A 24,409-nucleotide genomic window follows, 5' to 3' on the forward strand; every position below is an offset into this window, starting at 1 on the left:
CAACACCGGCGGCACCGCTGCCGGGGCGGTACCGCTGCACCCCTGGCCCCGGGCTGCCCGGGGCAGAGGGCGGCTCCTCCCTCCACCGCTTTCCCCGCTGACCCAGCATTGGGAGTTTCAGCCCTGCCGCCCACCCGGGACCAGCAGCCCCACCCGGCACTCCGGGGCAGCCCGGAGCATCCCGGACACCGGAGCACCCCTCCGGCGCGGGATGCAACTGCGGGCGAGCAGCCCCCGCTACGCCGCGGGGACGCCCGCGGGAGGGCGCACCGAGCGGGCTCTCCCGGGGAGGGGCGGGGCCGGGAGGGGCGTGGCTTCACCGCCCCCACCCCCGGGAGCGGAGCGGCGGCGGCGGCAGCAGCAGCAGCGGCGCTGCCATGGCGGAGGCGGCGGTGCCGTGCCGGTTGCAGTACCTGGAGGACGCGGATCCTTTCGGCTGCGGCAGCTTCCCGGAGCCGCGGCGAGCCCCGGTTTACGCCGTGGCGGAGGCGCTGGCCCTCGGGGCGCAGCTGCCCGCGCTGCACCGCCTGCTCGGGGCCCCGCTGCCGGTGAGGGGGAGCCGGGGAGCGGGCGGGGAAGGCACCGGGCTTGCACCGGAGTGGGGAGGGGCGGATTGTCGGCTGGAAGGAGCCGGGGAGGCGAGGGACGGGGCGGTGTGTCCCCGCCGGAGCCCGGGCAACGCTCCCGGTGTGAGTCACGGCGGAATCCCTGAGCCCCTGTGGGAGATGCCAGTTCTTGGCCGGCCCCGGATGAGTCGGCGGGGAGGAAGAGGATGTGCTTGCTCAGAGCAGGCAGGAACTCGGGCAGGGGGAAGCAAGACGAGGGCAGGCGTCCATCCCGGCGTCGTCGGGGCCGAGCCAAGCAGCACGCTCCTGCCCCAGCATACCCCATACCCTTTCTACTCCGGTTACCGGCAGCGGAGCTGAGCCTCGGCGGGAGCACGCCGGCCCCCCAACACAGGGGACCCGGCCCGTGTCCCTGCTCGCTGCAGCACGTGGGCCTTGGGGAGGAGGTGGTGGAGCCAGACGGCCGCCAGCCCCTCGCCCCTCTGCTTTGGTGGCAGCTTTGCCACCGGAGAGCAGCGTGGAAATTCGTGCTGAGCAATTTCCTCCAGCCAGGAGGAAGGCAGGAGGCTGAAGCTGAAGTGAGGCGCTGTGTCCGGCTTGTGTGTCCTCAGGCCTGATCCAGGCTAGGGAGCAGAGGGGACAGGTGACCCCCCCCCCCTTGGTATCTTCTGTTGGCGTGATGCTTTCAGACCATCCTTTACAGGATGGGGCAGGCTTGTTTTCCTCCTTAGGAACACGGGACCTTTGGCAATGGCTGAGCATCTCTGTCTTGCAGCACCGCAGAAGTGCAGGCAAGGGAGGCAGGAGCCCAGGCAGGCAGGGGGAGTGTGCCCTGCCCGGAGCCAGGCAGGAGAGATGGGGGCAGCAGGAAGGGGAAATCGGCTCAGTGTGCCTGGCACCGAGCTTGGTGGCCTGCCGGGGGAGAGGGGATCGCTACGAGACCTTTGCCTGTAGCAAAAAAACTCCCTTTCATCTCCCTTTTCATTTTTCTTGGAGCAAAGCAGCAGCGTCCCATGTCGTCGCCGTCATGGGATTTTTAGGCGGTGACTAAACGGAGTTTGTTTGGGAACAAACAGCCCCGAGACATGACGAATGAGGCAAACTCAAATTTCAGGCATGTGCTCTCCTCCCTGGGCAGGAGCTGGCTGTAAGGGGATCGCCAGCCCAGGGTGCTGTTGTGGTGGCACCCAGGGGGCTAGACATGGCGTTCCCGAGAGCTGGAGCATCACAAGGAGGTCCTGTGCCCAGCAGAGGTGTGTTGACTGTGGGTTTTCAGGCTCTGTTCTCTGCCTAAGCCAAGCTCTGGGTGTTTTTTTCTGTAGTTTCACTGCATCGCCCCATGATCCTTGGTAAAATCGCAGGCGAGCAGCTAGGACCCTGCTCTGGGCTTATAAGCCAGATTCCTAGTTTATATAGGTCATATAGGTTATAAACCACGCTGCTTTTATTACACAGAGCTTCCTGAGCCAGCGAGGGCTGTGGTACATCCCAGCCTGACAAGCTGGGGCTTATATGAGCTGATGTCTTCATAGGGAGCCTCCTGCAGTGGGATTTACACACTGCAGAGCAAGGTCAGTCTCCTGAGCCACCCAGTTCAGTACAAATTTGGAACTGGTACCCTGAAGCCATGCAGACGTCATTACCCTGGCACGACCAGCCGAAACCTCCCTTGGTGCCCTTTGCGCCAGGTAGCGCTCATCTCCATTACTCACCGCCCTAAAATTAGTAAATGCACAGTTGGATTTTTCCCAAGGAACTGGCTGTAAAAAAAAATTCAGCTAGGGATGCCCGGTGCCAGGCTTGTCCTGCTGGACAGCGTGCCTGGAGCTGCAAAGCACCAGCAGGAGGATGCCATGGCCGAGAGGGAGCTGGGCTGGGGGTCCCCACATCGATGGAGGAGGACCGAACTGCAGGCACTTAGGGGATGAGCTGCCATGGGGGACCAGCCGGGTGCTGCCCTCCCCGGGCACGGCAAGACTGCTCCCTGAGCGGGGAACAGCCTAGAGATGATGAACAGGAGGTTTCTCATGCCGGCATCGCTGCCTCGAACAACCCGTCCTGCCTTGTGACACCCTCGGCACTTCCTCTCCCCAAGCATGACCTGCTGCTGATGACTTTTTCATGCTCTCCGGAAAGCGTGTTTGTGCTTGAAAATACTTTCCCGCTTTGTTTGTGGCTGCTGCATTGTTCGGCTCCAGGCCGATACTATCTTCTCTTGCTTTCCAGCATTTTACTAGTACCCTTGGGTGATGCTCGCGTTGGGTGTGGGGGTTTTCTGAACCTCCGCAGGCAGGTTTTGACAGGGCAGGTTTTTTTGGCTGTCCCTTTGGTCCCCAAAGGCCACTGCGCTCACTTGCCCCCGGCACTATCTCACCTCTGAATCTAAGGATTTTTCCAAACAATTGCAAAATCCAATGGGCTGGAGCTTTGCTTTCCCCTTCCTCTCCTCGAAACCTGGGGAAGAGCAAAGAGCTCGCTGGCCTTGGTGCCATGAGCTTACTGCGAGCTCTCGGACTTGATAGAGGAGAGCTGCTGGGGCGACCTTGGTGCACACATGAAGTGCACAAGCCCCATCCCACCAGCCCTGCTTCTTCTTTGTTTCCTAACCAGCTTGAGGGGGGATTTTGCCGAGGGTCTTTGCCCCACTTGACCTCTGGCAGGCATGAAAGCAGTGAGACAGGATTGTTGGCAGTGCTGCCATCCCCCTGACTTAACCGCTTTGAAACTCTGCCCTCTGCTTCTTGCTGAATGCTGAGAGCCGAGTGTCAGTGCTCAGCAGCCTCCAGCACTCCCCGGCTCTTGGCATGGTCCTCACGTGGGTCCTGGGACAGGAGCTGCGGCCAGGCATTTGTGTCATGGCTTTGCCAGGATCGCTGGCTGCTCACCAGGACTGGGGTCCTCCTGCTGCTGCTGAGAAATGAGGGATCTGTTAATGAGCAACAAGCCTCAGAGGAGGTTCAAGAGGGATGTGCACGAGCAAGTGTGCAGTTCTGGGCTGAGTGACCTCCAAGCCTGGAGGGATCTCTGGGTATTTTTTTTTTTTTTGCCCCCTGCCATGATAAGGCAATGGCAGTGCTCCCATCCACTTGCTGCAATCCGTCAGGCAGGAGCGGGCAGGAGGCAGCGACCAAGTGTCCAGGCAATAAACACCCCTCTTAGCCCTGAAACCGAATCGCGGTGAATGTGCTTGGTTGCTGGCTAGCGTTACTCCTACAGTGTAGCTCTATAAACCATCAGTCCCCATATGTTTTGGGAGGGCGGGCAGAGGGTTGTGATGCCAGGTGTTTCTGACCCACCAGTGCCTTGTGTTTAACTGCTGCCTCAGGAGCAAATAATATATATTTTTTCTGTAATTTCCCCATAGCCTTCCTAGAAGAGCTGCAGAGACGTTAGGAAATTGTGGTTACTGCAAAAAGAAAGTGTTGGGGGGGGAGGGAAGTGTTTCCTCTGCTGGCAGATAAAGAGGATATTCACTGCCTGGCCTTGGAGCATCCTCCCAGGTGGGGATGCCGTGATAAGGGTGAGCAGGAAGATGTGATGCCGTTGTGGGTGGTGTGAGTTCAGCTGTGGGTGGAGGTTGCCTCCGTCTCGGAGGTGGAGATGTCTCTATCTTACCCCCATGATTTGGGAGGGAAGTCCCACTTCAGGGGGAGGTGGCTTTCCCTGGGGGCTCGCTTGCCTGGCTTGTGTGTCCTCGCCGAGCTTCAAAGTCGGCCACAGCTGCTGGGTGTTGGTAGGATCAGGGAGATCCATGTGTTTTTTACCTTCCCCATGTCTCAGATTTGTGGCAACAGGGTAGGTAATGGGGTTTTTTTAACACCGGCAGGGAAACCCTCTCTGGGCCGTGGGTCCTTGTCCCCCTCTGGGGCTGCCACTGGCATCTTGTCCTCAGCAAGACCCCAAAACCTCCCCATGCTGTGGATTAAGAACATGAGTGCTGCTGCAGGATGGCTGGGGTTCCCAGGAGCCGTGGGCTGGAGGTGTGAGCGTGGGATGCTTTCCTCCCTCAGTTCCACTTTGCCTGCAAGTCCCCATGACCCTCAAAGCCCATCTCATTTTAAAATGCTTTTACAGGCAGGAGGCAGATGGATCACAGCCGCCCTGCGCCGGGAGCTGTCAGTACCCCGTGACCCTGACGTGCTGTCCCCAGCAGCACAGCCCCAAGGTCCCGGCTCAAATCCTTCATGGTGTAAACCCCTCATCCAAATAACCAGTGTAACCCCGGCCCTGGGGCAGTCAGTGTTCCCTGGCGCGGAAGTGCCACCCCGGATTTTTGGCAGGGCAGCACGAGCCTGGGACGGCCTGTATCCATCCCAGGGGGCTGGTGCTCGCCAGGGGGGTCGCAGCCAAACCCAGGCCCAGCGCTCGGAGCATCCCTCATGGGGAGTGCCGCCAAGCTCACACGGGAAACACGCCGGGTCGAGTCCCAGGGGCTTGGCTTCCTCCACCAGCTGGGACATGTCACCAGCCCCGGTAAGAGCTGGGGATGTTAACTCCGACTTGCCGGGGCTCTGGCAGCCCAGAGAAGGCAAAGTTTTTGTGTTGGAGCTGTGAGTTGCTCTTTGCTGTGTTTAAGTGCCTGGGCGGATGCAAGAATGCCTGGGCAGATGCAGAAATGCCTGAAGGGATGCCTAGGCAGATGCAGGGATGCCCAGGAGAGCCTGTCCCTGTGGAAGAATTGAAGCTTTCCCCAGTAAGCAAACCCTGTGTGGGGTCAGCGTTAGTGATGCCTGTCACAGAGGCAGAGCTGGCAGCCAGGAGCACTTCCCCCGTGCCAGCAGCCTGTGTTTGGTGCACGTTGCCATGGCCGGCTGGCGTGGCCAGCAACCGCGGGAGGTGGAGCAGGACACTAACAACATAACAACTGTGTCCAACCCAACAGCAGTGCCCTGCCAAATTGCCTGTTATCCCAAGGCTTAGTCAGGGTCATTAATTATTTTAATGCACGTGGCATTTTTTCTTTGCCCTCTGGTTTTAATGTCAGGCTCACAGTGAAGTTGTACGTGCGAGCTCTCTTGTGACTTGAGGAGATGGGGCTTTCATGGAAAGCAACCCCAGTGAGATGCAGGAGCTGTACCCAGCATTGCTGTGGGTCACCAGCCTGCCCTAGGGTGGCCAGGGCAGGGTTTTATATAAAACCCAATAATAGGGTTTTGTCCCCAGTCCTCAGCTCCCCAGGTGGTTACACAGCACTGCTGTGCAGATTTAGAAAGGAACAGCAGTTCCTTGGAGGTGGGGTGAGCTAGGAGGGGGGGGCTGCAAATGCTTTAGGAACAGGTCCAGATGCACTGGGGTGGCAGGGGTGCTTGAAGGCAAATTGCCTTGTCACATCAGGATTTCACCCAGGAGACCTGCCTGGGTGCTGTGGGGTGCTGCTGGGTCCCAGGTGGCTCAGGGGCTTTGTGGGTGCCGTGCCTGGAGCACCTCTGGGTGCCGTGCCTGCTGGTTGGGGTGCAACATGGGTTCTGTATGTGGACTTTCGGGGAAGATGCCCTCACCCCAGCCTTGCCTTGGGCTGTGCTTTTCCCTGTCCCGCTGGAAGATGCCACATGGCTGTGGGCTGAGCCAGAGGCTGCGTCAGCCAGGGGACATCCCTGTGGGATTTGCTCTGGTTTGGGGTGTCCCTGGCTGGGCAGGGTGCCTTGGCAGTTCCCGCAGACCCAGTCCCCACAGACGGAGGTGATTCACGTGCCCAGGTGAGGAGACAGATCCTACCCCGGTTGCACCCCAGCTGACTCAGGGGAGCCCCAGGGCATGGATCAGCCTCTTCCCATGGCTCCCACCCAAGGGATTGCCGAGGAGCCTGGCGGCAGCAGGCCCGCCCTCGCTCTGCCTTTTCCCAGCCTGGGGCTCCATGTTTCTCTCAATCCGCCACTAAGCTGGGGCAGAGGGTGCTGGGGCATCTCCCTGCAGGGCCAGCACTCGGGGAAAGGGTGGGACCTGCCACCCTGCTCCGGGATGTGTCGGTCTGGTGCGTTTGCTGCAGGTGGGAGGGTGACCCAGGGATGCTGCATCCTCCGGGAGGCAGGAGGGAAGTAGTGGGCACAGGGGCTCAACTGGGCTGTCTGCATCCCCAGCTGGAGGACTGCACGCTGCAGGTCTCTCCCTCTGGACACTACCTAGACCTTGACTTGTCCCTGCTGGAGCAGAAGGATGATCTGGAGGGTTTCTACGAGGAGGTCAGGTGAGGCATGTGGGGTGCCTGAGCCCTCCAGGGCCAGGACACAGGGACCCCATGTGTGTGTGAGTGCTGGGGGCTGCGGTGGTCCCGCTGCAGGCACTCACGCAGCGTTTCTCCCACTTTAGGAAGGGGAGACGGCCAACCCTGATCCTGCGCACACAGCTCTCCGTCCGAGTCCACGCCATCATTGGTGAGTCGGGGCTGCTCCTTCCTCCAGGCTGGTGCGGGTCTGGTGGCTTGCACCCCTGGATGGTGGGGGTTTGGTCTCTGCAGTGAGTTTTGGCTGGGCTTTTTGTGATGGAGAGAGGGACCAATACAGCCCAGGGCTGCTCCCACACCATAAGCCCTCCCAGAGATGCAGGGGACATGGTCTCCGCGAGGCTGGTGGGGACCTGCTGCATTAATCCCCTCCATCCTCAGAGATCAGGACTTTTGTCTCTTCAGCTGGCAACCCACCGACCACTGCAGATATTCTGGGTCATTCAGGCAAGCTCTAAATATAGCTTTGCAGAATACAAACAAATAGCTTGAGCGCAGCAGAAAGCACTGTCGCGGTTTTGGGCAACCTGCTTGGAGGTCCTGCAAAATATTTGGGAGCCTCGAGCCTTTTTTCCTCCTTAGCAGGGGCGAAAACAAGTGCTGAGCAGAGCGATGCTGGCTGGGCATCAGCTTGCCGTGCAGGGCTGCAGCCGAGTGATACGGGAAGGGGCAGGAAGGCCGGGGTCGGGGTCATGCTCTGCCAGTGGTTCCCAGGCTCCGGCTGAGCCCCAGGCTGCTCTGCTTTCCCTCTCGGCTGCTCTGACAAGCCAATAAGTGAGCGGAGGAGGCTGCCAGGACCTTGTGTTTTACAGAGCCCTTGTCAGCATGTCTGGAGGGCAACTTGAACAGCTCGCTTTTGGCTTGTGACGGCTCTAAAGCTGACCCAAATAACTCGGGATGCTCAGATAACTCAATTCTTGGATGCGGGAAGTTCTGGCTCCCGATGCTTTTGGTCTCCGCTTGTTGTAACAGGGCTTTCTGGCTTCCCATTGCCCCAGCTGCTCCATGTTGGCTCCTACCTGCAGGCACCGTCCCCATGAGCACGTAGTCTCCATCCAGCCTTCAGCCCAGTGACTGTCCTATTGTTCCCGAGCAGCCGTTCCGTCCTTCCCATCCCCATCCCGCTGCTCTTCCCAAGCCACGGGGCTGCTGGGGGTTCTGGGACTGTGTCAGGGCTGTGCCTGGGGAGGGACGGCTAAAAGTAGCTCTGCCTCCTGCCCGTGTTCCTGTTTCGGTTCTGCACAGGAAACCAGAGGGGATATTTATGTCATTGCTGGGCAGAAAAAAAAAAGGCAAAAAAGAAAAAAAGGGAAATAGGAAGGTGGCAGGGCTGAAATAAGTAGTTGTGGAACTGCAGCTGCTTCCACCCTATGTGTCTGACAGCCAGGCAGTGCCGGCATCCTGGGGTGATGGTGCAAGAGTTGAGTCAGGATGTGGGGCTTTCCCAGGCAGCCGGGAGAATTTCAGAGCCCTGGTTCAGCAGCAAGCCCCTGCGGGCCAGGCCATCATGCTGTGTCTCTTCGTTCCTTCCAGAGAAGCTGTACAACTCACAGGGGCCAGAGCTGCGGCGATCCCTCTTCTCCCTCAAGCAGCTCTTTCAGGTAGAGTGATGGCAGTGCGGTGGGGGGTTTGGGCGGGGGGGGGCTCCCCCAGGGGTGGCTGCCTTCCCACACTGTGGTAACACCTGACCTTCACCCCGCAGGAGGACAAGGACCTGGTGCCGGAGTTTGTGAACCTGGATGGGCTGACGTGCCTGATCAAAGTGGGGGCAGAGGCTGACCAGAACTACCAGAATTACATCCTCCGGGGTTGGTATTTGGGTACAGGGCACCTCTCATCCCTGGGGAGGAAGGCTGGCACTCAGTGGGGGTGAGCCAGCAAGTTTGCCTGGGCTACCTTGCCAGCAGCTGCCAGACCTTGCCCTTGGTGTGGCAACACTGTGCAGGGAGGGGAAAGCCCTACCCCTGCCTGCTGCAGCCCTGCCTGCCATGCTGTGACCCTGCCCACTCTCTGCCTTGCAGCCTTGAGCCAGATCATGCTCTTTGTGGATGGGATGCAGGGTGTCATCAACCACAATGAGACTGTCCAGTGGCTGTACACGCTGTCAGGAAGCCCAGTAAGCCCCCGCTGTCCTTGTGCCCCCCACTGCACCCCCACCTTCCCTGCTTGTGGCTGTCCCCTTGCACCATCCCTTGGGAGATTTACCCCACCCTTTGCCTTTGGGCTCGGTGCCCTGGTACCTTTGGGTGTGTTTGGTCCTGCTCCCACCCATCTGGAAGTCACCCAGGGTCCCCAGAGCTCCCTGTCCTGACGTGACTGTGCTCCTGGGCACAGAGCTTGAGTAAGAGAAGGTCCCACTCCGTGTCCCTTCCCAGTGCCCCTTGGCCATCAGCATCACAGCTGCAGGCTGGTCCTTGGCCCCAAGGCAAAGTCTCCAGCCCTGGGGCATGGGCACAGCCACCCTGCAGTGCCCCAGCATTGCACTGGCAGCCCCCTGCCACCATCCCAGCTGCCATCCCTTGTCCCAGTTTCGCCTGGTGGTGAAGATGGCACTGAAGCTGCTGCTGGTGTTCGTGGAGTACACGGAGCCCAACGCCCTGCTCCTCATCCGTGCTGTCAATGCTGTGGACAGGGCAAGAGGTGGGTGCAGACCCAGCCACCCATGAGGTCCCCACTGGGGGGACAGTGTCCCCCCATGGCCCACGTGTCACCTTTGCATGTTGCTTTTCTCAGGCATGTGCCCATGGTCCAACCTGATGGCCATCCTGGAGCAACGCAACGGGGCTGACACGGAGCTGCTGGTGTTCGCCATGACGCTGATCAACAAGGTCTCGGGGGGGGTGGCAGGGTGTCCCCATGGTGCCGTGCTGGTGGAGCTCGGTGTGGGTCACACCGGTCCCAGCAGCATCACTCTGGTCCTGCTCAGACACTGGCAGCCCTCCCGGACCAGGACACCTTCTACGATGTGACTGACTGCCTGGAGCAGCAGGGCATGGAGCGGGTGGTGCAGCAGTACCTGGGCAGCAAGGGCACCGACCTTGACTTGAAGCAGCAGTTCATGCTCTACGAAGTGAGTGGGGCACCTGCGGGATCCAGCTGCGTGCCACGTCCCGTGGCAGCGGGGAGGGCGGGTGCGTGGGGTGGCAGGGGTGCCGTGCCTGGTGCCATGCCCCCCCGGCCCCTCTGCAGAGCGCTCTGAAGCTGGAGGATGGGGTAGAGGAGCCACCCCCGGGGGGACGCAAGGAGAGGAGGAGGACGGAAGAGGGCCGGCGTGGGTGGCGATCCCAGGGTGGCTGCCCGGAGCCTGGCCCCGATGCCCAGCCACTGTTGGGGTCCCCTGACACTCTGAAAGAGCCCCTCATCAAGGACACCCCGTCTGTCCCTATGCCAAGCAGCCCGGCAGAGTAAGTGCGGCTGGAGGGAATGTTCCCGGGATGGTGAAGATGCTGGGATGTGGCATGAGCAGTGCTCAGGTCCATCCCTGGTGCTGGGGTGGAGGGCAGTGCAGTGGGACCTGCTCTCAGTCCCTGTCACCTCTTCTTCCAGACCCTGTCCCAGCAGCATCTACAACAGCGCATCCAGCGTGCGGCTGGCCCTGGCCTCCCCACCGGCTGAGAAGGAGCAGCTCCCGGGCCCAGGCGAGCGCAGCATCTACAAGTACGGAGCCAGGAGGGGCTGGGTGCGTGGGGGGGGCTCCCAGGAGCGTGGGGTGCACCTGTCCCAGGGGGAAACAGGGTCAAGGTGGTCACCAGGGCTGGAGAGAAGTGTGACGGGGGAGTGGGCATCTGAGAGGGTCTGGCCAGGGGCTCCAGGGCATCCTTCGGGTACACACAGCTCTGCTCCAGCTCCTCACTCCTTTTCTGCCCACGCTTGCCCTCTCCTCTGCCCACTCTTTCTATCTTTCCTTTTGCAGGCTGCACCAAACTGCCCCTGTCTGGTAAGTGCCTAGGCTCTGCATGCGTGTGCTCCCTCCCAGCGTGATGCTCCGGCAGGAGGGGGCACTGCCCTGACCTGCTCACTGCTCCCACCCCTCACCTCTTCCATCCCTCGCCTGTCCCCTCTGAGCCCTGCCTGCGGGACCCCAACCCACTCCCCCCATTGCCAGCATCCCCCACGACGTGATGGCACCCTCTGATCCTCCTCTTCTGGGGTGAGGTGTCCCTGCTGGAGGTGGCACAGCCCATCCCAGGGCTGGAAGGGGGCTGACATCGCCATCCTGGTGGCAAACTGGGTGGTTCTGGTGGTGGGGAACGGTGCCCTGTCTCGGCAGCACCCAATGCCTTGTGGTGCCTGGGCAGGAGGGGACTTGCTGGGGCTCTCCTGGCTCCCCATGAACTCCAGGGCCATGGGCTGATGGTGGGGCGAGGGTCCCACGCTGGAGAGCTGCCAGGTGGGTGTGTGCAGGAGGCACAAGCCCCAGAGGGCTGCTGGCAGTGGGGGCTAACCCCTGTTTTCCCTCAGGCGGGAGGATGCCCCCTCTTTGCATGGGGACAAGCCTATTTTGAGGAAGTTTGAGTAAGTAGAGGCATGCGTGTGTCTCCAGGCATGCGCTTCCTCAGGCCAGCACCTGGGCGGAGGTGTCTGGGCGCCGGCCACGCAGGGCATGAGGAGCAGGAGGGTCCCCACGAGTCTCTGCCTGGGCACCCTCCTGGGTTTTGCAGCTTTTGGACAAGGGTTGTGCTGAGCACCTGGTCCATTGGGACCAAGAGGTGATGGTGGCACCCTGGCAGCACGAGTCATTGGCTCCCATGGGGCTGTGGCATCCCTGTCCCGGAGCCGTGGTGGCATCACCTGTCTCTCTGCAGGGCTCGGAGGAGGTTGAATCCTCCGGGTCCCCAATGCGGTGTGGCCAGTGTAGGGGGTTTCTGTGCTGTGGGGCTGGCTGTGCAGTGTGGCATGACATGGTTTGCCCATCGTCTCCATCCCTGCCTTGCTGTCAGCTAATGTCCACTCCTGTCTCGCAGAGCTCGCTTCTTGGAGAACCTGGCTGCAGCCCAGAAGGAGAAGATCTCTTCCATGGCCAAGGGACGGCTTGATGTCCTCAGCGATGCCGCACTGGAGCATCCCACCACTCTTGCGTGGGACAGGGACAGCAGCACCCCTGAGCCTGGGATGGAGCCACTCAGTATAAGTAGGTGCTGCCGGGGCATGTGTTCCCAGGTCTGGGCTCATCAGGGTCCCTGGGGTGGGTCTAAGTGGCCCTTCTGCCCCCAGCCCATGCCTGTGGTGCCCAGAGCCATGGAGGGGCTGGGTGGTACCTCCCCACCCCGCTCTGAATACTGGCATCTAAGCACACCCCATTGGGGAGCAGGACCCCAACTCTATGTGCAGCCCAGCAGCATCTGCCCCCTCCAAGCGGGCTGTCCCAGCCTCTCCCCCTCTCCCTGCAGGGTCTCGCCTGGCTCGGCCAGACACCACTGACTCCTGCAGCACCATTTCCTCTGACACCAAGTTTATGCTGGACATGCTCTATGCCAAGGGCTCCTTGGAGCCGGGGAGGGAGAAGGTCTTCCCTGAGGTCCCGTCGTCCCTCCTGGTCCAGGGTGAGGTGGAGATGGATGCTGAGGGAGGTGGCAGTCAGGAGCAGGAGGGTACCTGGCACCATGGCAGGGCTCCAGACGGGCCAGTGGCCAGCGCCCACGCCAAGCTGGCACGTGCCATGTCCAGCGTAGATGCCGAGACCCACATGCAGAAACTGGAGAACACTGGGATGATGCCCATCAAGAAGGATGTGGAGCTGACATGGGAGCACCTGGAGGCTAGCCCCATGCAGCTGAAGATCAAGGACCTGGACTTCACTGATTTGGGGGAAGAAGAAGACTTTGACATCTTGGACAAAGGGCCCATGGCCAATGGCTCCTTCCTCCCACCCAGTATTGAAGCTACAAGTGCTGGAGCCCTCATGGTTCCTCCTCCTCCTCCACCTCCTGCGGTCCCTGGCTGCCCACCACCTCCACCTCCGCCTCCTGCAATCCCTGGCTGCCCTCCACCTCCTGCGATCCCTGGCTGCCCACCACCTCCGCCTCCACCTCCTGCAGTCCCCGGCTGCCCACCCCCCCCAGGACTGCCAGGCCCTTCAGCAACAGATGGCCCCTCGCAGGCCAAGAAGAAGAGGACAGTGAAGCTCTTCTGGAAGGAGCTGAAGCAGCTGGATGGCACTGTGGGGCCAGGCAGGTTTGGCCAGGCGACACTGTGGGCGTCCCTGCAGAACGTCGAGGTCAATGCTGCCAAACTGGAGCATCTCTTTGAGTCACGGTCAAAGGAAGTGCCAACTTCAAAGGTACCAGTGGGTTGGCACCCATCAGCCATGGGAACTTGAGGGGTGGGAGGAAGGCTGTTAGTTCCTGTGGGGACCCTAGGCATGCACTGTCACCCCTACCCTATGCTGAGGATGGGTACCTGCAGCCCGAAGGCTCAGTGGGACGGTGATGGGCAGTGCGCAGGTTTGGCTCACCACCAGGTCCCTGATCGGCTCCCCATGTCCATGGTGTTTTCATGAAGGTGAGCCCTTCGCCTGGCTGTCCACATCCATTCTGTCCTCTTTGCAGAAGGCCATTGATGGGAAGAAGGTGGTGGTGGTGCTGGACCCCAAGAGGAGCAATGCCATCAACATTGGCCTCACGGTGCTGCCACCCGTACACATCATCAAGACAGCCGTGCTCAACTTTGATGAGTTTGCAGTCAATAAGGAAGGGATTGAGGTGAGCACAAGAGAAGCTCAGCCCCTCTGAAGTCCTCATACAGGTCATTTCCTCTGGCCAGGAGGCCTCCATGCCATGATGCCTGTGCTGCCAGCCCTGGGGTGACATGTCCCATGGTAACATGTCTGGAAGTCTGACACATCCCTCTTTGTCTGCTCTAGAAAATCCTGACCATGGTCCCGACTGAGGAGGAGAAGCAGAAGATCCAGGAGGCCCAGCTGGCCAACCCTGATGTGCCTTTGGGCTCTGCAGAGCAGTTCCTGCTCGCCCTCTCTTCCATCAGTGACCTCACGGCCAGGCTCCAGCTCTGGGCCTTCAAGCTGGACTACGAGAGCCTGGAGCAGGTACAGAGCCATGTACCCCACCTGCCCTCAGCCCTCTCACCGCTGCCAGCCCCAGCAGTGCTGAGCACTGAGCCAAGCGTGTTCCTGGTGGGGACCAGCCGTGTCCAACTACGGGAGGTGCCGTCCTGGCTGGGGATGGGCTGCAGGTCCCCAAGGCAAGCATGGGCTTGGGTTGACCATGAGTTGATTGTCCTCATGGGCAGGGGTGAATGCTGAAGCTCCCAAGCGAGAGGGTGGCCAAGGGGTCTCACTTACCTCTCTCCTCACCCAGGAGATTGCAGAACCACTCTTTGATCTGAAGGTGGGCATGGAGCAGCTGGCCAGAAATCACACCTTCAAGTGCATCCTGGCCACACTGCTGGCCATGGGCAACTTCTTGAACGGCTCCCAGGTGAGGAGCAGGGTGTGGAGGGATGCGGCCTGTCTTGAGTGCTGCAATGACAGGACCAGCCATGGTGCATGGATACCCAAGAGGGACCATGGGAAACCTGGGACAGCGCCTGAGGCTGGGTGGTGCTGGTGAGGGCCCAGTGGGTCTGCAGACTGGAGGCCTGCTGGAGGAGGGATGGAGAGGCCCTGCTGAGTCCATTGGGGTTTCAGAGCAGAGGCTTTGAGCTGGGCTACCTGGAGAAGGTCTCAGAAGTGAAGGACACGGTGCACCGGCAGTCCCTGCTCCACCATCTCTGCCAGATGGTGGTAGAGAAGTTCCCAGAAACCACTGACCTCTACTCAGAGATTGCCTCCATCACCCGCTCTGCCAAGGTGAGGCAAGGCAGATGACACCTGGGCAACACAAAGGTGTAGGTCCCGTGGCTGCCCAGCTCCACCAGCACGGCCAAGGGCTGATGTCTTGTTCTTCCAGGTTGACTTTGACGAGCTGGCCAACAGCCTGGTGCAGCTGGAGCGGAGGTGCAGGGCCTCTTGGGACAACCTGAAGGTGATTGCCAAGCATGAGACCAAGCCGGTGCTGAAGAGCAAGCTGACGGACTTCCTCAAGGACAGCACCCAGCGCATTGTCGTCTTGAAGGTGGTACACAGGCGCATCCTCAATAGGTCGGTGGCTCGAGGTTGTGGGGACATGGCAGGAACCCTGTGGTCCTGACACGGGACATGGGGACGTGGCAGGAACCCGCTGTGACCGACATCCCTGCAGGTTTCACTCCTTCCTGCTGTACCTGGGGTACCCAGCAAGCACAGCACGGGATGTGAAGGTGATGCCCATCTGCAAGCTGCTGCGGGAGTTCGCCCTGGAGTACCGCACCTGCCGGGAGCGTGTCCTGCAGCAGCAGAAGAAACGGGCTGCCCACCGTGAGCGCAACAAGACCCGGGGACGGCTCATCACCGAGGTACGGGGACACTCAGCCAGCTGCCACCACCAGGTGATGCCCCCCCAGGTCCCCGACGCCTGTCTCTCCTCCTGCTGCAGACCGAGAAGTTCTCTGGCATCACTGAGACTGCTTCACCACCTGCTGTGGTGTCCAGCAGCCCTGAGGAACAGATGGAAGCAGGCCATGAGAGCATGAAAAGCCTGCTGACTTCCCCCGCGGATGCCCCTGCCCGCCGCAGCCGGGCCAGCCGGGGTAGGAGCGGGGTGGCAGAGGCGCTCAAGGCATGCCCAGCTGGCTGAGCACAGCTGATGCTAGCATCCCCATTGTCCCCATGCAGGGACAGGGCACACCACCCCAGCCCAGGGCTCTCCAGCCCAGGAGGACGTTCCCAGCTCCCCAGACGATGCTTCGGATGAAATCATGGACCGGCTGGTGAAATCGGTGACTCACAATGCCAACCCCCGGCCCTGCACCAACAAGGAGCGCAGGAGGTCCCGTGGCAACAGGAAGTCCTGTAAGTCCTGCTCCTGTCCCTGTACTCTGTCCCATCTCTGTGGCCCTGCCCAGATGCTTCTTCCCCATCTCTGTGTCTCTGTCCCACCTCTGTGGCCCTGTTCCCATGCCCTGTACCTGTACTCTGTCCCATCTCAGTGTCCCTGTCCCTGTACCCTGTCCCACCTCTGTGGCCCTGTCTCTACTCTTTCCTGTGTCCCTGCCCAGATGCTCTGTCCCATCTTTATGTCCCTGTCCCATCTCTGTCTCTACCCCTGTGTCCTGTCCCGTTGCTGTTCCCATGCTCTGTCCCCATGCCTTGTCCCATCTCTGTGTCCGTGTCCCCATGCCCTGCCTGGCGACTTCCCCACTGGCCGCCCCTGACCTCCCATGTTGAGCCCACCAGGCCACAGCAGAAGGTACCCCAAGACCAGACCATGCCACTGCACCCCATTGCCACCCCTCCCCTCCCCAGCATGCCAGTATCACCATGTCTGGGCAGGCACCCATCATGTGGGGACCCTGGCAGCCAGCACTGCTCGTGCTGTCACTGCCATGCTCTCCTCTTCCCGCAGTGAGACGGACGCTGAAGAGTGGGCTCAGTGATGACCTGGTGCAGGCGCTGGGCCTGGGCCAGGCACCCGGCATGGAGGTTTGAGGGGGTCAAGGGTGGCTCGTGCTGCTCCTCATCTCCAGCAGCCCCCAGGGCAGGACATGGTAGCAGCCCCTGCTGCTCCAGGACTGGCATGCTCTGCACCCTTGGTCTCGTCTTGCTTTTCCCTGCTGGTCTCCAGCTCCCAGAGGTGCAGGCAGCAGGATGGGAGCGATGCCCCAGAGCAGCTCCATGGTGGCCGGGATGGAGGATGCTCAGCGCCCATGCATGGGCATGGAGGCTCGGCATGCATCTTCTCAACAGTATTATAGAGGGGTCAAGGGGCTGGACCCAGACCCCCTCTGGGAACTGGGTCTGGCCCGTGGCACCTGTGGCAATAAAGTGATCTGACACACTGCTGGCGTCCCTAGTCCCTGCACCCAGGCCCAGCCCTGCTGCTGGGCTGGGATGCTGGAGGGTCTTGATGCCATGGGCTGGAGCAGGCAGTGCTGAGGGTGGGGGTAGGAGGGAAGGGGTGATGCTCCCCCCAGGATCCTTGGGGAAGCCGTTGCCCTGTTCCTGAGCAGGACCTGGGTGCTGCTGGCATCCCAGCCCTGCTGCCTGGGGCAAGCACTCAGTCTGCAGCAGCCAGCCCTGTGGCTTGCAGGCACTGTCATCCCTCCCAGGGACAGCGTGATCCCCTCTGTACCAGGACATCCAGGGGGACGCTGCCAGAATGAGCGAGGACTGCTGCCAGGCTCAAGGCTGCACGCTCAAGGGCAGGAGCGGTGGCTTGAGCGCAAGCCCATGATGCAGTCAAATCAAGAGTACGTGCCCCATCTCAAACCTCTCCTGGGGGATTTTGGCCAGACCTGGACCTGGGGCTGAGGCAGGGTTGTTCCCTTCCCAGAGTGGGTCCAAGGCACAGCAGTCAGGTTGCTCCCTGCAAACCTGGCCCTGTCCAAGCTGCAAGCCTCAGAAACATCTCCCTGTGCTTGGCAGAGACAGGCTGCCTCATGATGTAAATGCAGCAAGGGCAGCTGTGGGGCCTGGGAGATGTCCAGACAGGAACATGCCACCTCCTAGCTTGTGCTATCCCAGGCACAGATTAAAACCCACACTGGGTGCTGGCTGTGATGCTCCCCTTGAGTGCTAGATAGTGGGTGGGTACCATTTCTGAGCATCCTCCTCTGCCAGCTGCACTGCTTTGGGCACCATCACCCGTGGCAGAGGCATTTGGGAATGGTGTCACATCATTCATCATGGTAGCTCCACCTCAGTGCTGCCTCTAGCCCTGAATCCCGCACAGCAGGTCGCTGCAGCTTTCAAGGAATGAAGAAAAACTCCACCGGGCAGGGCAGCTTCTTCCTCCTGGCTAACCTCTGCCCAGGGTTGTCCCTCTCCCATGAGGTTGGACACCCTGGTGTCCTCAGAGGAGCTGGGCAGTGCCAGCCCCCCCCCCAGCTTGTGACGTGCCTGAGATGTTCCTGGGTGGCTCTGGGGACAGCAAGATACCACGCTAAGAGCTGCAGGTGCCCCAAGATGTGGTCTGGCTCTCCTCCCCTCTGGGTGCTTGACTTGGGTCCCCAAAGAGAGGATACGGAGGTCACGACAGATGACATTGAGCCACTCAGCTGCACAGCAGGAAGGAGAAAGAGGTAGGAAAGCATCTTCCCAACCCTGTGCATCTGCCCCAGGTACCCAAAGTGACATTATACATGTGACAACCCCAGGACTGTTGCTCTCTAGGGCTTGCTGGAGGAAACTGAGGCAGGGTGCTGGGGAATGCCCCCCACCCCAAGCGGTCTGGCAGCAGTCGGGGCAGCCGTGGCCTCAGCAAAGGCCTCTGCCAACCCCTGTTTGTTTTTTTCCAGCTGTTTTTTTTTTTTGCAGCCTTGGTGATATTTCTAGGATTCCCGGCCCGGCCCCGGGCACACGCTGCCTGCCCTTGAGCGGCGCCTGAAGTGCTTGGCTTGGCCGAGGCGCAAGTGGTTTATGCCAAAAACACACCAAGCAGGCACAGCCCCCCTCCTCGGGAAGGAGAGGGGGGTGGCAGGATGCCGGAGGCTCCTTTGTGAGCAGAGGCAAGGTCATGGGCTGCCACATGAGGCTTGGTGGGGACCCCAGGCATGCGCGGCCTCAGGCAGCATCAGCAGAGATGGGGTAGAGGTGCAGCACCCCCCTCAGGAGGATGCTCCGGGTGGGATGAGGTGACCCTGCCGGGGCACCTTGTGGCACCCAGCACCTTCATCCCTGCCTCCATCCCTGCCAGGCATGGCTCCTGCCTGTGCCAGCCTGGGGCCACCAGCTGTGTCCTGCTGCCACGAGGGGGCACGGCGGCCACGCACATGGCGAGGCCACCCAAAACAACGCCTCATGTCCTGCCGCTCCTCAGACGCTCACCCGCTGGCCTTCAGTTTGCTGTTCTCCCCTCCCTGACACCCAGGGGGGCTGCACCCCGCTCCCCCACCCCGGCGAGACGTCCTGCCCCTTCCATGTCCCCGGTGAGATGACAGCCACGTCCTTGGTCCCAGCCATTTGTCTTGCTGGCAGGGACAAGCTCCAGTCCCCCTGCGCTCGACTGTCTCTCCAGCACTCGTCCCTGGCCCCCTTCCAGGTGGGGGCAGGGGGGAGGCTGAGCAGGGGACAGTGGGGACGAGCCTGGCTCCACTTGCTGTCACATTTACCCTCTTTTGTAGCAGTTTGGCAATGGAGACTCGCTCCCACCCCTTACAGAACCTATGCTGGAAGATGTCCCCTGCCTCCTCCATCCCACCCTGCCAGCCCTTTCCATGGGACTGTCCCAATGTGGGGTCCTCTTTGCTGCCATGCTCCGAGGTTGGTTCCAGCATCGTGCCACATGGGCACATCCCCACGGAGCTGGGGGACCACCCATGGTCCTAGGCTTGTGGTTGCTGTGAAGCCCCACCACTTTGCATGAGAAGCACAATTCCCATCAGGGACAGCATAACCTCACTTTTGCTCACAGCTCAGAGCCATCCAGAGCACTTCTTGCAAGTGCCACTGCGTCCTGGCCACCTTCCAGGAGCATCATAATCATCTGCCTCCTCCAAATTCCTCCTGCTCATTCCAAATGTCTCAGCTGGAGGAGGACTCCTCTACCTCCTGGCCCTAACTCGCTTGAGCAACCTGGAGCTGGTGACACACTGCTCTGCAACTGCCTTCCCGGGTGGGATGGAGGTGTGGGATGGGAACCAGGTCACATGGTTGCCATGACCTACTGCCCTCTCCCCTGAGGGCAGAGGTGGCAGGATGTCACCTGGAGTGTGGCCCAGCCGGATTCCCCTGGGATCTGCCTCAGGGCCAAGGGGGAGCCACATTCGCCCTGTCCCCATCTCCCTAATATTGAGGCAGATGCCTTGTGATGAGGACGGGAGAGATGGGACATGGGGGGGTGATGCTGGACTAGCAAAGCAAGCCTGGCAAGGGTACCACGCGTGCCCAAAGAGATGGGGGATGCAGAGTACTAGGCATTAGTGGAGCTGGGAGCACTTCAGAGTGTCACCGACGCTTCCCAGCCGCACCGAAGGAGCAAGGTCCCTGCAGCCCAAAAGCAGCTCTTGTTTGGAGAACCGCAGTGCAGAAAGCCTGGCTGGCAAAGGGGCTGCCAAGGCTGCGTGGGTGAGCAGGCATGGCGACATGGGGTCCTCACTGGGGCGGAAAAGCTCGAGGTCAGGCTGGGGAGTGGTTTCCCAGAGGTGAAACATCTCCCAAAGCCATAAATGCAGCTGGAAGCGGAGCCCTGTTTTGTAAATACCTGGGGATCACGCGCAACCTGAAAAAAACAAGTCGGAGGCAGGAATGTTCCAAAGATGAGGGGATTTGCAAAGAGTCAGATCCAGGGTCAGTGCTTGGCTGGATGCTCCATGCTGCCAGCTATGCTGTTCCAGGGAGCAGCCCTGGTACTCCCTGAAGAAGCTGCTCCAGCTGCAGTACCCCAGGAACAGAGAGGTCCTGCCAGGAGTTAGGGAGAGGTTTGGGCTGTGCTCACCATCCAGCCAAGGCGCATGGAACCCCCTGCAGATGGAGGATCAAAGCCTGGGACTCAGGCTGACCCCAGCAACATGGCATCAGATGCATGGGATGATGGGCACAAACGGTTGCCTGTGTTTTACAGCAGCAAACCATAAGGAAAGCCCCCAAAAAAGTCCTCAGTCATGGCCCGAAGTAAGTTGGAAACAAGGGATGGGAAGTCCTGGGGGAAGAAGGAGGAGAAGATCCCAGCATGAAGAGTTAAGGTGGCTCCTTGGGCAGCTGTGGCTCAGGTTGGCCATGCCATGGAAAGTGCCTCCAGGCTGGGCTTTGCCAGACCTGGTTTCCATGCCCTGGGCTTGGAGAAGGATCATGGGGACATTAAAGTGTTGGGTGCAGGTAAGGCTTCCTGGAGCTGAGCCTGGCTTAGCTGGATCACAGCCACCCGAGGATCTGCCCTCCCCAGAGAAGAAAGCCACAATAACAGAGAGGTCCCATTCCAGCAGCGAAGTGCAACCAGAACCCATAGAACAGCGCAAGTTCAGTGGTAGGACACAAATATTTGATGCTGGGAGTAATTAATCACTGTCCTCTGCAAGACACTTTGAGTCAAAAAGAGAGTTAATTCCAGGCAGTGCAATGGCCTTTGTCACTCCTGAACTGCTTCTGGCCCCAGATGCCAGTGGGCTCCAGTGTCTCACATCTAGCAAAGAAGGATGGACCCGCATCCATCCTAAGGGCTCTTTGAGGACATGGTGTGGGAGAGGAGCCCCATCTGCTTTACTTAGCAAGGGACACTTCCAGTACCCCCTTTCCCGTGGGCTTGATGGTCCATGGTAGGTACCCAGCCCACAAGTGACATCCAAGGGGGTCCCAGCCCCAGTCCCCTCTCCTGAGACAACTGCTCCCGGAGAAGGACTATACCCTATGGCCTGTGCAAGGCAGCAAATGCTGGCACAAGTCTTCATCAGCGGTGAACAGACAAAAGTGTCCTGTTAGGTGCTCGCCTGGGTGGTGTTCCCTAAGGAGATAATAGCTGTGGAAGAAGGACTTGCTGTTTTGGAGAAGATTAAGTACCTGTGGGAGCAGCATGGATGAATCACATCCCTCATGGGCTTAGAGCCCCTGGAAATGGCTCATGGCACTTCAAAAACAATGTCATGAATCTTTTGCAGAAGAGATTAGGGAGTGGAACAATTATCTCAAAACCTGTTAGTCATGGGAGGCTCCACCAAGCTGGAGGAACAGCCTAGGGCAAGGGGAGCACTAGGAAAATATGGTGTGTGTCCCCGGGGACCTGCATGAGCAGCCCCAGGAAGGGTGTGGGAGATGCCTGCAGTTGAACCAGCCCCGCTTCCCCTGAAAAATGTGAACTGTAATTAGCAGAACAGTTATGGAAGAGCTCAAGTAGGTCAAAAGGTAATGGGGGCTATCACCAGCATTTCCTAACAGCACAGCACGTCTGGGAGGCACCCTTGGGTGTTGAGCAATGGGAAGATGAAGAAGGCCAGGCACTGCCTTCAAGGGAATAGCCACCAAGGCCAGCCTAACTGCACGCTGACCATTTGGAGGAGAGCTGGGGGACGGCCAGGGTTGGCAAAGGGTGCTGGTGGTCCAACCCCATGCCACCGGACCTCTTGGTGACAACATCCATGGAAAGGCCTGACTGCAGCTGACAGAGCACACCACGGCTATCTACAACCCATCTTGAGGTGTCCCACAAGAAGGGCATCCTGAGACCATGTGTGAGGAGCTCTGGAAGAGATGGATGAATAGGCACCCAACCCAGCTCTCAAGGAGACGTGTGAATCCACATTGCATCTACCCTTTGTGAAACACCATCGTTGGTATGGAATCTACGTTCTGTCTGTCTCTGTAAAGCACCGTATCCCTGATCCCACTTCCTTGCATGCCCCAGCAGCTCTGGCTCGGCCGATGCAGTGGGGGATGCTCTCTCAGGAGACCACATCTTTGGAAAACAACCTTTCTCCAACGGGATTTTTCAAGCCCTGGTGAAGCGATGAGTGCAGATGTTTAACAGGGTCCTCTTCAGAGCACAAGTCCCCCAAGGCTCTGCCTTGTGGCCACCTCCATCGTTTTCACCAAGTTCAGTAGACCAGTGCTGCAAGCAACTGGATTCCTGCAGGAGAGCCTGCGGCCATGCTGTTGGGAACATCCCTCCTCCTCCTCTACCTCATCGGCATTCCTGGCATTCCCCTGCCTGGAAAAGCAGGGCTGCAAACCCAGCCGGGTCCCACCACCACACCCCAGCAAAACCACCCCAGCCTGTTCGACACTGCACTTCTGCAGTGCTGCCGTCGCCGCTGATGAAATGTGTTTTTCCACCGGTACCACAGGGGTTGTTTCCAAGAAGGATAACACAAGCATCTGCTCCCATTTCCACCACCATGCCAGGGTTCGTGGGGTTTGGCAGGGGTGGCCGGCACTGACAGCAGCCCGGCTGGCAGAGTCCGGCTTCTCCAGGATCAGAGACCGGTGCCAATGCTGGCACGCGAAAGCCTCTCGCCCTCCACGCAGAGGGCACCGAGGGTCAGGCCCACTGCAGGGACGCACAAAGGATCACCAAGTACGGAGACTTGGTGAAATATTAAAGCAGGTGCTTAATAAAGCAAGCCCAGTGGCAGCAATTACCCTGTGTAATAAACCTGGAAAGGAGAGGACTTTGCCCCCCCGGCCGGGGCGGTGCAGGGAGCTCCTGCCAGCACTCACCGGAGGTGGCATGGACCTGGCGCCTGGCAGGGCTTCCCTCGAGCCTCGCGGCACCCTCCGGGGCAAGCCAGGAGCTGACATTCCAGCACGGCTCGCGTGCTGCAGTCCCACAATAACGCTGGGTAGCAGGGTGCTGCCTGCTCCGGGTGGCGAACAAAGAGCAGGGTACTGAGAAATGGTTTGGGATCACCCAGGGGTTGTTAGCCCCGCATTGTAGGGAGCAGCTAGGAAGGGATTCACACCTTACCTGCCTGCTCCAGGCACCAGGAGAAACCCAAGCGCGGCTGGCCAAGGCACCAGGACCCAGGTGGCATCTGGCCCAGCGCCCGCGTGGTGCTCCCCCAGCAGATGAGCAGGTCCTGGGGGCACCACCCTGTGAGGGGAGACCCCAACGGAGGGGTGGCCCTGGAGGGAGGCTCTGCCCTGTGCTCCCCTTGTTCCATGGGACGTGGGCGCTGGTGGCACTGGTTCTGGCTCTGGCAGTGGGCAGGGGACCTGCCCTCCTGCTGAGCGGGGCTGAATGCACTGCTGCTTCCTGCCGGGAAGCTCTGCCCGGCATAGGCACTGAGCCAAGCTGTGCCAGGCCGAACGAAGCCAAGCTGAGCTGTGCCAAGACATACCGTGTCAAGCTGAGCTGAACTGAGCTGAGCTGAGTTGAACCAAGCTGAGCTGAGCTGTGCCTACCTGGGTGGCACAATGTCCCGAGCTGTGCTGAACTGAGCCGAGTTGAGCTGTGCCATAGGTGGCATGACATCTCAAGCTATGCTGAACCAAGTCAAGCCATGCTGAACTGAGCCGATCCAAGCTGTGCCATGTTGAGCCTTGCTGAACTGAGTCGAGTTGAGCTGAGCTGTGCCTACTTAGGTGTCATGATGTCCTGAGCCATGCTGAGCTGAGCCAAGCCATGCTGTGTCAAGCCGAGCTGAGCCAAGTTGAGCCATGCTTACCTAGGTGGCATGATGTTCTGAGCTGTGCTGAAACGAGCTGTGCCGAACCGAGCTGTGCCGAGCTGAGCTGTGCCGAGCCGAGGTGTGCCCAACTAGGTGGCATGGTGTCCTAAGCCGTGCTGTGCTGGGTCGAGCTGAGCCACGCCGCTGAGCTAAGGCATGCCGTGCCGAGTTTAGCCATGCCTTCCTAGGTGGCATGATGTCCCGAGCCATGTTGAGCCGAGCTGAGCCAAGCTGAGCCATGCCTTCCTAGGTGGCATGATGTCCTGACCCATGCTGAACCAAGCCGAGCTGAAGCGAGCCGTGCCAAGCCGAGCCGTGCCTGCCTCGCTGGCATCATGCCCTGACCCATCCTGAGCTGAGCCGAGCCGTGCCGTGCCGTAGGCGGCATGCTGTCCCAAGCTGTGCTGCACGGAGCCGAGCCGTGCCTAGCCGAGCCGTGCCTACCTGGGTGGCACTGTCTCCCGCGCCCTCCCGAGCCGCGCTGAACCGCGCC

General features: G+C 60.2%; 2 protein-coding genes across 4 annotated transcripts in view; both read left to right on the plus strand.

The window, feature by feature from the left end:
- Positions 1–312: 312 nt before the first annotated feature.
- Positions 313–16,566, plus strand: FHOD1 (formin homology 2 domain containing 1). Of its 3 annotated transcripts, XM_010583911.1 has the most exons (22): positions 313–548; positions 6,644–6,750; positions 6,873–6,937; positions 8,320–8,387; positions 8,489–8,594; positions 8,808–8,902; positions 9,315–9,426; positions 9,520–9,614; positions 9,713–9,856; positions 9,976–10,190; positions 10,333–10,443; positions 11,751–11,917; positions 12,177–13,066; positions 13,335–13,487; positions 13,649–13,831; positions 14,103–14,222; positions 14,432–14,593; positions 14,694–14,884; positions 14,985–15,177; positions 15,258–15,411; positions 15,497–15,673; positions 16,227–16,566. In XM_010583911.1, the coding sequence occupies exons 1-22, from the start codon at positions 378–380 to the stop codon at positions 16,307–16,309; spliced, it is 3,762 nt and encodes a 1,253-aa protein (XP_010582213.1). In that variant the 5' UTR covers positions 313–377; the 3' UTR covers positions 16,310–16,566. The 3 variants fall into 3 exon arrangements, with proteins under 3 accessions (XP_010582213.1, XP_010582195.1, XP_010582204.1); XM_010583893.1 differs by having other exon boundaries at positions 15,497–16,313; XM_010583902.1 differs by lacking the exon at positions 313–548 and adding an exon at positions 3,135–4,731 and having other exon boundaries at positions 15,497–16,313.
- A 3,975-nt stretch (positions 16,567–20,541) lies between these two features.
- The window catches only part of HSD11B2 (hydroxysteroid (11-beta) dehydrogenase 2), a 20,287-nt gene continuing 16,419 nt past the window's right edge, over positions 20,542–24,409 (plus strand). Inside the window, exon 1 of the mRNA XM_010585199.1 lies at positions 20,542–20,635. Coding sequence (XP_010583501.1) covers positions 20,542–20,635 — 94 coding nt within the window. The remainder of the gene's footprint in view (positions 20,636–24,409) is intronic.

This window comes from Haliaeetus leucocephalus, unplaced genomic scaffold (assembly GCF_000737465.1).
Source record: "Haliaeetus leucocephalus isolate CR32 unplaced genomic scaffold, Haliaeetus_leucocephalus-4.0 Scaffold92, whole genome shotgun sequence".
Lineage (NCBI taxonomy): Eukaryota > Metazoa > Chordata > Aves > Accipitriformes > Accipitridae > Haliaeetus > Haliaeetus leucocephalus.